The 13,529-nt window shown below is 46.3% G+C and overlaps 1 protein-coding gene across 2 annotated transcripts in view; it reads left to right on the top strand.

The window, feature by feature from the left end:
• Nucleotides 1–10,406, top strand: part of SIDT1 (SID1 transmembrane family member 1) — a 93,978-nt gene extending 83,572 nt beyond the window's left edge. For both annotated transcript variants that reach the window (XM_054042728.1, XM_054042719.1), the window contains 2 exons: nucleotides 2,669–2,782; nucleotides 4,017–10,406. In XM_054042728.1, the coding sequence (XP_053898703.1) occupies nucleotides 2,669–2,782; nucleotides 4,017–4,079 (177 nt within the window). In that variant the 3' untranslated portion in view covers nucleotides 4,080–10,406. The remainder of the gene's footprint in view (nucleotides 1–2,668; nucleotides 2,783–4,016) is intronic.
• Nucleotides 10,407–13,529: the final 3,123 nt, after the last annotated feature.

Here is a 13,529-nt window from a genome sequence, read left to right as displayed (position 1 = left end):
CATCTCTCTGTCTCTCTCTCTCTCTTCCTCCATCACTTCTGCTCCCTTTTCCTTCCCCTGTCCATACTTCTGAATATCCCTTTTTATCCTGGAAAAAATGCTTTTGGAAAAGGCGTCTGGATCATTAATAACAGTAAATGGCAAAGAAAGGGCAAACTCCTTCAGTCTATTGGAAGGATGGGGACTATTACAGACGTGAGCCAAAAATAACTGACTCTAGCACAGGAATAGCCAAGGGCATCCTGTACCACACTGTTGAGCCTGTGTGTTCCTTCTTACGCTCCCATGAATTGAGAGGGTGGTGTGAAAGTGATCCAGAAAGAGCACTGGCTGTTGGTGGAGAGAAAAAATATAGCTATGCCTTGGTAGGTCTGTAACATGAGATCTTGTAGAAGCTGACAGATCTAGAACTACTCCAGGTGGGTGTTTCTTTTCTCCTGCTTCTGTTTGTATAGAGGGGGAAGGGTTTTGTCTTTCCAGTGTCTTTCTAGATTCTCCTATGCTCTGAATGTTCACCCTGCAGCATTCATGGCCCCTGGACACAGTGTTCATAAAGAATATTGATTTAAGATTTTGGTCTGGAGGAAGCACAGAGCAGCTGATAAAGAAGCTAGCTTCTACGCCATGGTGGTGTAGCCATGTCAGTCCCAGGATATTAGAAAGACAAGATGGGCGAGATAACATCTTGTATTGGACCAACTTCCATTGGTGAGAGAGACGAGCTTTCCAGCTTATACGAAGCTCTTCTTCAGGTCTGGGAAAGGTACTCAGAGTGTCCCAGCTAAATGCAAGAGTGAGCAGATAGAATGTGCACAAACGACTTTTGCCAAACTAAGGGACCATTCAAGGTGAAGTAGCCTGTTAACAACCCTGTAGCCATAGGACAAAAGGGGGGAATTAGTGGGTTACCAGTTGTTGCAATGACCCATCAATCGAGTGTCTGTATTAAGACTATGGCTGTGTCTACCCTATGGACCTTGCAGTAGCACAGCTGTACCACCGTACGGTCTCCCGGGTAGCCGCTCTGTGCCGAAGGGAGAGAGCTCTCCTCCTACCAGCATAACTAAACCACTACCAACGAGCGGCGGTAGCTGTGTTGGTGGGTGAGTGTTTCCCACAGATATAGCGCTGTCCACCCTGGTGCTTTTGTCAGTGTAACTTATGTCTGTCAGGGGAGTGGTTTTTTCACACCTGACTGACCGAAATTTTGCTGACAAAAGTGCTAGTGGAGACAAAGCCTATGATTTTTAGTGTCTAGCAGAGCTATGAATTTCAGCTCCTAGGTTCATCTTTTGAAAGTGTTGTGCACGCTTCCTTTGCAGATGAGGACTGAGAGGTCAGACACAGAGTGATCGCTCTGTGAAAAGTGTTCACCCACAGGTGACAGGGTGTTTTTGTCTTTTACCAAAACTTTTTCAAAAGACGAGCCTGGGAGCTTAAATTCATTCCTCTGCTAGACACCAAAAATCAGGGACTGAACAGAGACTCTGGATTTATGGCTTATTACAAAAATCTGTAACCCACTAACCCCCTCTTTTTGTCCTCTGACTGCAGAGGTGCTAGCAGGCCAGGCTATCTTGAATGGTCCCTTACAATATGTGCTAACTACTTTTACTAAACAATCTGTTCCACCCTGCATTTAGCTGTGACTCTGAGAGTTCCTTCCCCAGTCATAGAGTTGCCAACTCTCCAGGATTGTCTGGGAGTCTCCAGGAATTAAAGATTAATGTTTAGTTAAAGATTATGTCAAGTGATGAAACCTCCAGGAATACATCCAACCAAAATTGGCAACCCTATTCTCAGTTGGAAGACAGAAGCCGCCGAATTACCGCCGCGGGCAGCTGAACATAGAAGCTGCCGCTGAATTGCTGCCACTGCGGAAACACGCGTGCCGCCCTAAGGGCATATGGACTGCCCCCGCTGTCCGTGGCAGCAATTTGGCGTGCTGCTTGGGGCAGCAAAAACACACGGACTGCCGCCCCTTGCAGATTGCCGCCCCAAGCACCTGCTTGGAATGCTGGTGCCTGGAGCCAGCCCTGGGTGAAGTGCCTGGAGCCGGCCCTGGGTGAAGTGCCAGATAAAACAGCTTTTACTGTATAAAGAAGAGAGAAGGGAAACTGAGGACCAATGTCACTGGGCAGGTCAGTGGCACAGCAGGGTATCTGAAAGCTGAAGTGAACAAATTGAGAGTAGATCTCAGGTGCACATTTTTAACCGTGAGGGTCACTACCATTGGAACAAGTTACCTGGGGTTTCGGTGGGTTCTCCGTCTCTGGAAGATAAGTTGTAACTTGACCAGAATTATTGGGGAAATTCTATGGCCTGTTTCATACCAGGGGTCAGACTAGATGGTCACCATGGTGCCTTCTGCCCTCGGAAGCTATGAATCCGGGAGTAGAAGGCATGTCTCCAGACTCCAAGTCCAGTGTTCTAGCCCCTCTCTGTCTCCTCATGCTACCTCCTCACTCTTACTAAACAGACACCTCTCCCTGGTGCAGCTCTTTGGTCTGACATCCCACATGGTGCCGAAGGGTTAGGCCGGGGGAGTTTTGTGAAGTGTTCGGATGGGCGATGCTGGCAACGTGCCATCCAAGTGTCTGTCCCCTCTCTGTGTGAGAGAGAGGATATGGGAGCCTGGTCCTCCTCAGCCTCTGCCCTCTCTCCCTAGGAGACCCCGGCGGAATCCCGAGAGAAGAATCGCCCATGCATCCTGCTGGGCTTCTTTGATGACCATGACGTCTGGCACTTCCTCTCAGCAGCCGCCTTGTTCTTCTCCTTCTTGGTGAGCTTCTCTCTCACTCCATCTCCTGCACATTCCCCTTCCACCTCTCTCTCCTGATCTTGTTCTTCATCCCTCAGTCTATTCCCCCATCGCTCCCCATCCCCAGCTTTCTCCTGTTTCAGTCTGGCTGGGGCACGTATGTAGCCTTGGCCGTGCTGGCACCTAGTGGTGTTGTGCTACTTCCTGACCCCTGTGCACACAGCCCACTTCTGGGAAGCATCAACCCCATCCTTGACTTGTCTTTCCACCTGCAGTGCTCCTGAGAATGCCCCTGCAAGGGGTCGCTTCAACGCCGAGTTCAACAGCCCTGTCTCCTGCTCTGATTGGGGTTGTCTCGTTTTCCACCCCGCCCCTGTCCTTCCCCCCGTCCATTCTTTTCACGACTTCCTGTCCTGGAGTCCCCTGGAGGATTGTGGCTGACGCAGCCATAAAGGGGCGGGGGGACATTGCCCTTGTTCTCCCCCCTCCCCGCATCCGAGACTCCCTCTTTCTCAGCTGTCTCACTAGCGCCCAGGAGGGACCCCAGTGAAGCCCCTAGTATGGAGCTTTTGCCATTCCTGGGCTTTTCTAACTCAAAGCGGCAGGTAAGTTGTATTCGCCAACTGGACTAAACTTTCTGCCCTTCCTGACCTTACTGTGCAATGCCAAGGGCTGCGCTGCCCCTGGGGGTGGGAGAACAAACTGTCCGTGGGCTGGGGGAGGGAGAGAGGCAGCGGAGAGGTGAGGTTGAGCCCTTGTCCCCCTGCTGCCTCTCCCCTGCCCCTCCTGAAGCGCCTCGCACAATCAGAGGGAGCAGTCAGTTTTGTTTCCTACCCAGCTGTGCAGTGCCTAGTGCTGCCCTGGTGGCGTTTGATTTCCTGGTGTGTTGGCTTTTCCTACGACTTTAGTGCTGGTGAAAGGTGCTGGGCTCTGTCCCGGGCAGAGAAGCCCTCTAGTCAGCAGCCGCAGAGCAAGTGCAGGCTGGGCAGAAGCACAAGCTCCCACCACACCACCTCGCTCTGAGGATCATCTCCGTCAAGGGAAGGGCAGAGTTCAGTCTCCACAGCCCATTTTGGCCCCAGCCTCTCTGCTGAGGCAACTGACGAGGGGCCAGCCAGTGCCCATTCAGATGGTTTTTTTTGTGAGGGGGGCACCTGTGTCGCTGTTAGGAAGTGGCCTGAGCTCCCCCATCTCATGCCAGTTAAAGCTGTGGCGCGCGCAGGAGCCGTGTGATGATCCCTCCCTCTCGTTTTAGGTTCTGTTAACGCTGGATGATGACCTGGATTCCGTGAGGAGAGACAAGATCCCTGTGTTCTGAGTGATGGGAGGCGGGGTGGGGATGGCGTTCTTCATTCTGCTCGGTGGAAGGAGCAGAGCCGGCAGCCAGCATTGTCTGAGGGGAATGAACCTCCTGTTGTACAAACAGCACTGACATCCCAGCTGGGCGGAGAGGAAGGAGCAGATAGATCCCACACCAGCAAATAGGAGGTTTCTGTAATAAATGAGGCAAGACCTGAAAGGCAGACAGAGCCCTGCCTGTTCCTCCTCCCTGCCACTCATTGGATCAGATGTGGCCATCCAGCATCCTGGAGTTGAGTGCAAGGCAGATGGGCAGTGTTTGGCTGGTTCCTCTCCCAGTGGCTGCTGGAAGTCACGCAGGAGTGAGGGAGCTGTGGCCATCTTCATTAAGGGTAGTGTGTTCCTCCAGGGGTGACTTAAACTGTGTTCACCTTCTCCTGCAACCTCCGCCACCCTGAGAAAAGCCACTCAGCAGTCGTGAGCTGCCCCAGGGAGCAGTCTTTCTTTCACTCACTGCCTGGCACCAACCCCAGCAGTGCAATGGAACATGAGACACAGCAAGCCCCTTGGATGGGGAAGAGCATCTGACACTAGCTCTTGACTCCTTTACCTGCCTTTATGTTGTGTTGCACGTTCTCTCCCATGAGTATGGTCGTCCGGGGCGATGCAGGTCCCCGTCACGTTTGTAGCTGTTCCCTGCACCCCACGGGCCACTACCGTCAACACTGCTACTCTCTGCATCTGATCACGTCCATGGGTCCCTGCAGCCTGCCCCGGGAAGTGTTAGCTCTCACCTTGTGCCAGCCTGAGGAGTGCCTGCTGGGGCTACAGGTAGCAAACAAAGACCAGCCTCAAATCTGTAGCCCCAGCCTTAAGCTTGAGCTACTTCATCCTGCAGCTGGAAGAACCTCAGGCCAGTGAAAGGCAATGGGCCGAATGAACTGTTCCACCTGAAAAAGCAACAGCCCTGGGAGATGGTGCTCGACTGTGGTGGGCTCCTACTACCCACGTTCTGGAAGCCCCAGATGCCAACGTGTTTGCTCCTCCTTGGCCTCCCTCCCTGTGCTTTTCAGTGGAGGAAGAGTTCATGGTTGGCTCTTGCCTGGAGATCAGTTCACTGGTAGCTCCCCTCTTGCATCTGAAATGACATCCTGTGACCCTAACACAGCCACTCTGCATTAGAGTGCTCCCTTTGCTGTCCACTCCCTATGCGGGTGTTTAGAAAAGGGAGCTGTGGAATTACAGCCTAGTGCAGTCATGCATCAGGGCATTGTCCTGTTCGTACTGGTGGCAGTTTTGCTATTGACTTCAGTGAGAGCAGGGTCAGGCCTATTGCGAAGAAGCTACTTATGAACCTCAGTCTTTCAGGGTTTCTGAATTTACAACCAATCATTTGCTCAAGACTGAAAGCTAGCAAAGAAGGCTCCCACCACAGAAGAGAAAGGTCAGTTTAATAAAATTCTGAACCAAACGCTGTTTCCCCTCAGCCCTGCTGCAGCCACAAAATAGATTTTGGATTTTTGTTAATGGCTTGTGCATTTTTACTGTTGCCTGAATTGCCACATCATTTAAAAACATGAACAAGGTGTGAAATGTTGCAGGTGTTGTGGCTAAAAGGTGACCCGCGTTGCTAATTTTGAATTTAAAAATAGTGTCAATTACTGAGGCCTCCTGGAACGTTTTTTTAAAAAGTTGCTATTGGAGTATTGTTGAATTGTCAAAAAGGGGTGTGTGTGGGGGGGGGCGTAGGGGTGTTCAATTCTATGGTAACTATTACACAGAGGCCCCGGGCCACTAGCATTTACTTTGGGGAAAAAGTCTACGGTGAAGCTGTGCTCTGAAAAGTGTCCCTCTCCTAGATGTCATATTGATTGGTTGAAATTTGTTAAGACTACAAATAAATGAGGGTTTTTTCTAATTCCCAGCCCTCTGACTTCAAGCTGGGTTCTTCTTATCTTATGCATTAGAACCAATAAGAAAAGTTGTGCAGACCCAATTCTGCTCTTACCCATACCTGTACAATCACACTGCTGGCCGTGGGTGTACTTAAGAGTAGAAACTTGGTTTCTCAAGTTGGGTACCCAAAATCAGTGATCCCTTTTGAAAGGTTGGCCTAATGTTTTGGATAAACTGTGGGAAAGAAACTGCAACCCCTCAACTGTTCGACAGTCAGTTTATTTCACTGCTGGCACAGTTGAACTTGTTGGACTGTGAATAATCCACATCTGTTACAAATTCTCCCACCAGCTCTCACCATATGTTCTTTGTTTAGAACAAATGTCACAGTGCAGGATCTGCTGCTCAATGGAACAAAGCTGTGGAGGAGGAGGAGACTAATACGAATGAGGGAGAAAGAGGTTCAGGAAGGTCCCTAATAAGGATTTAATTTTTTTTTTTTTTTTTTTTTGGACAGTAAGATCCCATATTACCTGTAGTAAGGGTGAGCTTTTACATGTACAAAGTTCATGCAAACAGCATTAAATGTAGCCCTACCTGTGTCCCTGTGGTGCTACCCTAAGCAGTATCTGAACACCCCTCTACTTTGACTTAATAAGGAACTCACCACCAGAGGTTGGTCTAATAAAACCTATTACCTCACCCTCCTTGTCCCTCTAATATCCTGGATGCAACATGGCTACAGCCACACAGCAGCCAACACCTCAGGACACCCCTCTGTGAGAGCTGGGAGGCATGACAGAGCTGGGTGCATGGGGACATGTGGTGCCCCTGCTATCAATTAGAATAGGCTAGCGACTGCCTTCTCCTAGTCTCGCTACACCCTCCAGGTGAACAGTCAGCTGCTGAGAGCAGTTCTCTCTGATGGCAGAGAGCAGCTTCCCTTCGAGGTCAGGTCTCACTGATCCGGCTCAGCTAGGCATAAGCCCTACATTGAGTGTAACTTCAAAAGAACTGCTAGGCTGAGGAAGATTAGGGCTGTAAGTCCTTTTCCTCCCTCCCATCACCCTGCTTCCCCCACTCCAGCTAACGTAGGGCTGTCATCTCACCCTTGCAGTCACAGCTTGTGCTTAGAGAATGGGTAACAAGGGCCTTGCTCTCATGTGTGTATAAATATATATTTATAGTGTGGCTCTGGCACAACCGCATGGGGCCAATTGCATTCCCTGCTGGGCACCATGTTACCAGACAGCTAGTGCCAACTTGGAGACGGGGGCGAGTAGATGTCAGAGCAACAGTTGGAGGGATTGATATAGACAGAAACATTAAAAGTGCTACCCATTCAGTTTGGCTAAATGATAAATCAAGGGGAACATGAGTCTACTGTGCAAACGTGAAGAATATAACCACAAAGGAGGAAGCGGAATTACACAGCAGGGGGTGGGAGAGAGCTAGCTCGAAGGAAGGGCATGAAACTAAGGCAGGCACTGTAGGCTGACTATGAGGAAAAGTTGCTCACCCACCAAAGGTAGCAGGGGGGTGGACTAGTCTCCTAAGGGAAGGGACAGAAGTGCCAATATTTGTGGTTTTAAATCACGCTTAGCACGAATATTGTAAATGTCCAATAAAGAACCATCATGTATTGGCACCTGTGGACAACTGAGTGGCTAGATTCACAAAGGGATTTTAGGGGCCTAGGTGCTAAGGTACAACATTTAGATACTCAGAACACCTACTCAGCTAATGCCTAAATCTGGAGATGCCTAATGGCCCTAGGCACATATGCTGCTGCTGGGGCTGGCCCCCTGGCACCTAAATGGCTGCTGGTACACTTGTGCAAAGCCGCCCAAGTCCTGATGAGACTAAATTGCTCAGTGACTCACGCCTAAGCCTCAGTGGACTTCACACACTAGCCATGCCCCACCCAACTCACCTGCTGGTCCAAGACTAGTAGGTGTGTTCAGAGCATGCCCACCCCACATAAAGGCCACCATTGGGCTGGCGAATATTACGCTGTAGCCCAGTGGGGCAGTAGGACAGACTCCTTGGAGACCCACATTCCAGGCCCCTTCTTTGCATCCATGATTAACTCTTGCATACATTGTGGAACAGTTTCAACAGCAGTGCTTGAAAGCCCCATCCCAGAAGCCACTGGTTAGGACACACTCCAGGAGGTTCAAGTCCTTGCTCCAAACTAGACCGAGTATTTGACCCCCAGGTTTTCCACTGCCTGGGGCTAAGGGTGGCACAGCATCACTATCACCTTAGCTTTTTTTTTTTTGCGCAAGAAAGGGCTGATGTGATTTAGGCACCTAACTCCCAGAGAGGCACCTAACTCTCAGCTGACAATCCTGGGTGGAGGACGGTGCCATAGTCCAGCCCAGAATTAGGCATTTAAATCCCTTTGCAGGGTGGAGTTTAGTTCCTACTCACTTCCTCCTACTAGCTTAAGCAGCGCCCGCTCCGCTTGCTGGCTTTTGTGGCTCCCATTCTTGGGCACCTATATTGGCCCCTGCATTATTGGGCAAACCTGGGCCCCTAACTGTGAAGTCCACTGGATAGCAGGGTGCCTAGATGTTAGGTGTTGTAAATACTCAGCCTAAGTCTCCCTTGTCACACCCATCCTAGGTAATCTACTCAATAGGTGTTTCCCACCTGTCAACCCTTTTGTCATCCTCCCTTCTTTTAAACTAGCCACAGTCCTTTATTTTCTCTGTTGAATTTACATGTAGACTTAAAATACAAATAGAAAGCAGTTGAGAGAAGCTACTACCTGTGGTTGCAGGGGGTACTTTGTTTCCCCTACTTCTTGCTAGGCCTCTGTTCTTTTGCGTTTATAATCTGTTTGGAGTTTGTGCATTGGTGAAACAGTAAGATGTGAACAGGCATTGCACTTCGGCATTGCATGGTAGACCCTCAGTCAAGGAGTGCTAGGGTGGACTGATGTGAGCCATCTGAGAGGTGCAATAAAGCTCTATAGGATAGAGGCTGGACTTAGTACAGTTCGGAAATGAAACTTACATTATCCATATGTAGAAAAAGCAATCAGATCATCCAGGAGAACTCAGAGAAAAGGCTCTGCACAACCACCAACGGAACACGAGAACTACAGCCAGCTGAAGCCAGTTACCAGCAAGAGAGAAGAGTTTATTGTAACTAGAAGGGGATGCAATAATCAACGAAAACAATTATCAAGGCTGAATACTAAGGAAAACTTCCTGAGAATGAGATATACAAAGGAGAGGAAGGGAACAGTCTCCTAGGGGAAGAGGGAAGTCCCATTGCTTGGGACATTTAAAACTAGACTAAGCAAAGCATAAGCATACACACCACAGGAAACAATCCCACCTGGCCCCAAGGGTAGGAAATAAACAAGGAGATCTACTGATCTTTTCCATCTCTGATTTGTACAATTTAATGAGGATTTTGTGGGCAGGATTCTACAGTCAGAATGGCAAGCTCTGTTTGCTGCCAACATTCCAATCCAGCTCAGCTAAATTTAGGAACCAAATGTCAATCAAATATACTTTATCTCCAATCAAGTGAGGTCCTTTGTGCGCAAGGTGCTTGTAGCAGGCAGATTTTCTCCACAACTTCAGCAGCTGCGTTTGTAGCAGTAGCAAGCGAAAGCTGCTCCATCTCATTGCACACTATTGCTGGAGGGCCTTGAAACCTCAGTCACAAAGGAATGGCTACTGCTACTAACAGAAACCACACAGAAGTGGAAGAGCAAATGAGAAATGCAGTGCCTCATTCTGGTGCTCTCTCACTGGAGAACAGTTGAGAAAATCCATGGGTTTGCTACAAGTAAGTCTATGCAGCTGAAGTGGGGTTTTTTACCCACAAAAACTTATGCCAAAATAAATCTGTTAGTCTTTAAGGTGCCACTGGACTCCTCGTTGTTTTTACAAGTGAGAGTGTCTCTAAAAATCTCCTCTGGAATTTCCTGAGCCTCAAATGTTTAATTTTTTAAAAAAGTATTGTTTAAGAAACAAATTAATTTACAACTTTGTTTTTTCTAGAAACTTGACATACTCTAAACATCGTCCAAAAAGAACACAGTACACAAAGAGTAATTTTAAATTTTTTTAATAAAATACTATAATGTTCATATCTATACAAATAATTATTACAACCATTAAACAAAGTGTTACATTTAACAATAAAAATCTCAAAACTTTGAACAAGATCATGGTTGGGATATTTACACCTGAAAGCAACACATTTGTAAAAAGATGTCAAAATAAACAGAACAAGATCTTATTTACAATTGCAAGATGTTCCTGATCATGTTTATTATACATTTCTGCTCTGGAGTTCCTTTTTCCCTTACAAAATAGTAGTGGGAGTTTCCACTGGGACTATAACCAAGTAATGTACAGCTTGTAGCCGATTGTATACAGCAGAAAATTCTGGACTGAGTATAAATAAAAATATTATGTTATGGAAATCAAGAGCATCTTTGATTACTTTCCTGTGGTGAAATCCATATTGGCATTCCTTCTCACTGTGTTTGTGAGGAAATGGGTAGCGTACATTACCATTTTAGTCATCCCTCTGTTTGTGGGCTATGCAAGAGAATGGCATGATAAAGTTGGAGTCTATATTAAGATTGGGAAAATGGGACAATGTAGTGAGGGATGGGGAAATACCTAAACTTCTCTTATGCGGAATAGTTGTGTGTACACATGAACATTTAGCCACTAAAGAAGGCCACCCATTTACAGATACAAGTGCATTGCAAATGATAACTCTTATTACTCTATCAATGAAAAATATGGTTATCTGCAAATAATCAAGTAATATGTTGCTTTACAAGTTGCACACTTAAAGTAACTGTCATTACCATGAATAGAAGAAGGTTTTGTGACACCATGGCCTTGTTTGCCACAGGAAATTTTTGCTAAAATTTCCAGCCATTGATACAATAGGCTCAACTGTCATGGGTGTTAGGAACTGCAGGAGTGCTAGTGCAGATAGGGTGTTGGCAGCTGCTGGCCTTCTGCTGGTGACGTAGACCTGCTCTGAGCAGCATTAAACAACATGGTGCTTAAAAAACTAGCGCTCCCACCCACGTTACAACCGAGAATGCTGGACCAGTGGTAGAAAGAGTTGGAAATATTACCAGAAAAGCCGAGTGTAGCCACAACTAATTAATAGGGGCCTTTATACCATTAGACATCAAAACAAACGCAGGAACAATTTGGCATAAATTGATCTTACTTCTGCACCCTTTCCTCCCAACTGTCTCAAGTCAAAGGAAGATCGATATAGGACAAACCAGTTCTCCAAAAGGGGAAATGGGGGATAGAGAAAGGAGAATCACAGCTCTCAGTAAGTGTTTGGCTAAATATAGTTATACAGAAGCAAACTACAGAAAAATAGTCTGTTGGTGATATAGCCTCTGGACCTGGGTCAAGAATGGTTCGGAATAAGATTAAAGGACAACAGTAGGTCAAAAATAACAATTTGAGTTCTTTTCTCTGGGTAGTCACTGGGTCTCTGGGATGCTGCCAGGCCACTGGCTTTCTGAAATAGCATTACAGTCACTTATCATGGTGGCAGCAGAGCACAGCTTTAAAGTGCAGTAGGAAATCTGCAAAATTCAGGCGGTACTGCTCACAGAGAATACCAGGGCATTTTGCAGAGATGTGTACTTGCATCTATACCACAGTTTAGTGATCAGAGCAGAGGAATAGGAGTTGAAAGATTTGTGTTCTAATCCAAGTCTGTTACTGACAGTCTGTGATCTTGGGCAAATCACTTCACTTCTTTGGGTATGAGGTTTCTCTAGCTACTAAAATGGGGATAAATACTTGCTCATTTTTGTAAAACACTTTGAGACCAACTCTTTTGATGAAAACTGTTAGTATTATTATATAGTCTGCTTCAAATTGAACCTGGTCCTACCCTGATTCTTCAAGATTCCTCACAGGATGCATGTTAAAAGGAGACAAACGTTGCACTTAAGTGTATGTGACCTACTCCCTATGTCCTTTAGCTATTGTTTGTTGAACTGACCTAGGGGAAGCTGAAACTTATACACAGTGCTTGCCAGATGTGGCAATACCATCACAGTGTGAAAAGAAGAAATACTGTGAAGGTTGATAGGCTCAGAATTCTTTATTATTATTCTTTGCTGTGTAAAATTCAGGTAATTCTGCTTGTAGCTTTTCCCGTCAATAATAAAAAAGTAACCAAAATATAGCTAGCACCCTCTGACAACAAAATAGTGCTCACTCATGAGGAAGAAAAAATTCCAGTTTCAGGGGTATGTTGGGGGGAGAGGAATTTTTAAATTGATTCTAAAAATACTTTGTCTTTTTAATTGTCAATTGATACTTAGTAGAAACAGATGCCAAGTGGCTGTTGGTGCCATAGATATTTGATGAGGGGAACATTTGCCTGTAGAAATTCCTATTTATATTTTAACTGAACATGCTGAACTCATGTTGCTATTTAAAAAAAGGTGCTCTCAGTTTGCATAATGCCTCTGAATTTCTGGTCTTTAATATACACTGAAGATATGTAATAATTATAAAAATAGAGTTATCTGGTCAGTAGAAGTTACGGAAGCCCCTTTTCCAAATGGACTTGTCCAAAAAATAATATGTTGAAGACTTGCCTTACATCAAAGTCTTCCCATTAATCTGAAACCTAAACATAACCATTTCAGTGTCAGAGAAAACAGAAATACTTGTTCCCACTGAAAGTACTTGAGATGTTAAGTCTTTCCTCTTGCCAATCCAAAAATGAACAGAAACACCGGCTGCCAGCTTGCACTGGAAAGTTTGTAGAAAGACCACACTTGCCAGCAGGGCTAGTCCTTTCTCACTGTCACCTACACAGTTACAGTTTGGCCACATATATATATCTCTCCGTCCAAGTGTCCTGGTCCTGTTATTTTAATCAAACTAATCTTCATTTGCAATAAAAACTGTTAAAAGCTATTTAATTAAATTTAAATCCCCGCTACTGATGAATGATGTTTAGTCCAGCAGCAGCAACAAGGTGGGAGAGAGAGAGAGAGAGGTGATTGCTTTCTCTTCTGCATTTCTTCACGCTATCAACTTTAACCAAAACCACCTGACAACTGTGAATCCTGTGACAAACCATGAGCCCTGGGTGTGAGCAACAAATAATAGAAAAAGGTGCCTTAGGGGAGCCTGTGCTCTTAGTCTACTGGAGAGGATACATATATATTACCTTAAGGCAATATATAGAGAAAGCTTAGGGCTTGTCTACAGAGGGAAGCTATTGCAAAATAAGCTAGGTTGTGAATTTGAAGCACAACAGCTACTCTACAGTAGCTCTCTGTGTGGACACTCTCATTCTGCACTCAATGCCTTTTAAGCTAAACTGCCCAAAGGCACTCTTCAATGCAGAGTAAGAGCATATAGGCAGGGAGGTAGTGCAGAATAAGGATAACTACTCCAGGCTATGTCTCCGTGTATACAATCTCCTAGGGGAGTAAGATGAGAAATGTCTTCTTTCATACAATGCCATCTTAGCACAATAAAAAAAAAAAAAGGTAACTTTTTAGTTTATACCGGTGTCCTAGCCATTATTAAGC

Source organism: Malaclemys terrapin, chromosome 1 (assembly GCF_027887155.1).
Source record: "Malaclemys terrapin pileata isolate rMalTer1 chromosome 1, rMalTer1.hap1, whole genome shotgun sequence".
NCBI classification, from domain to species: Eukaryota; Metazoa; Chordata; order Testudines; family Emydidae; genus Malaclemys; species Malaclemys terrapin.
The sequence above is the reverse complement of the archived record's forward strand: the minus strand, read 5'-3'. Positions and strand labels throughout refer to the sequence as shown.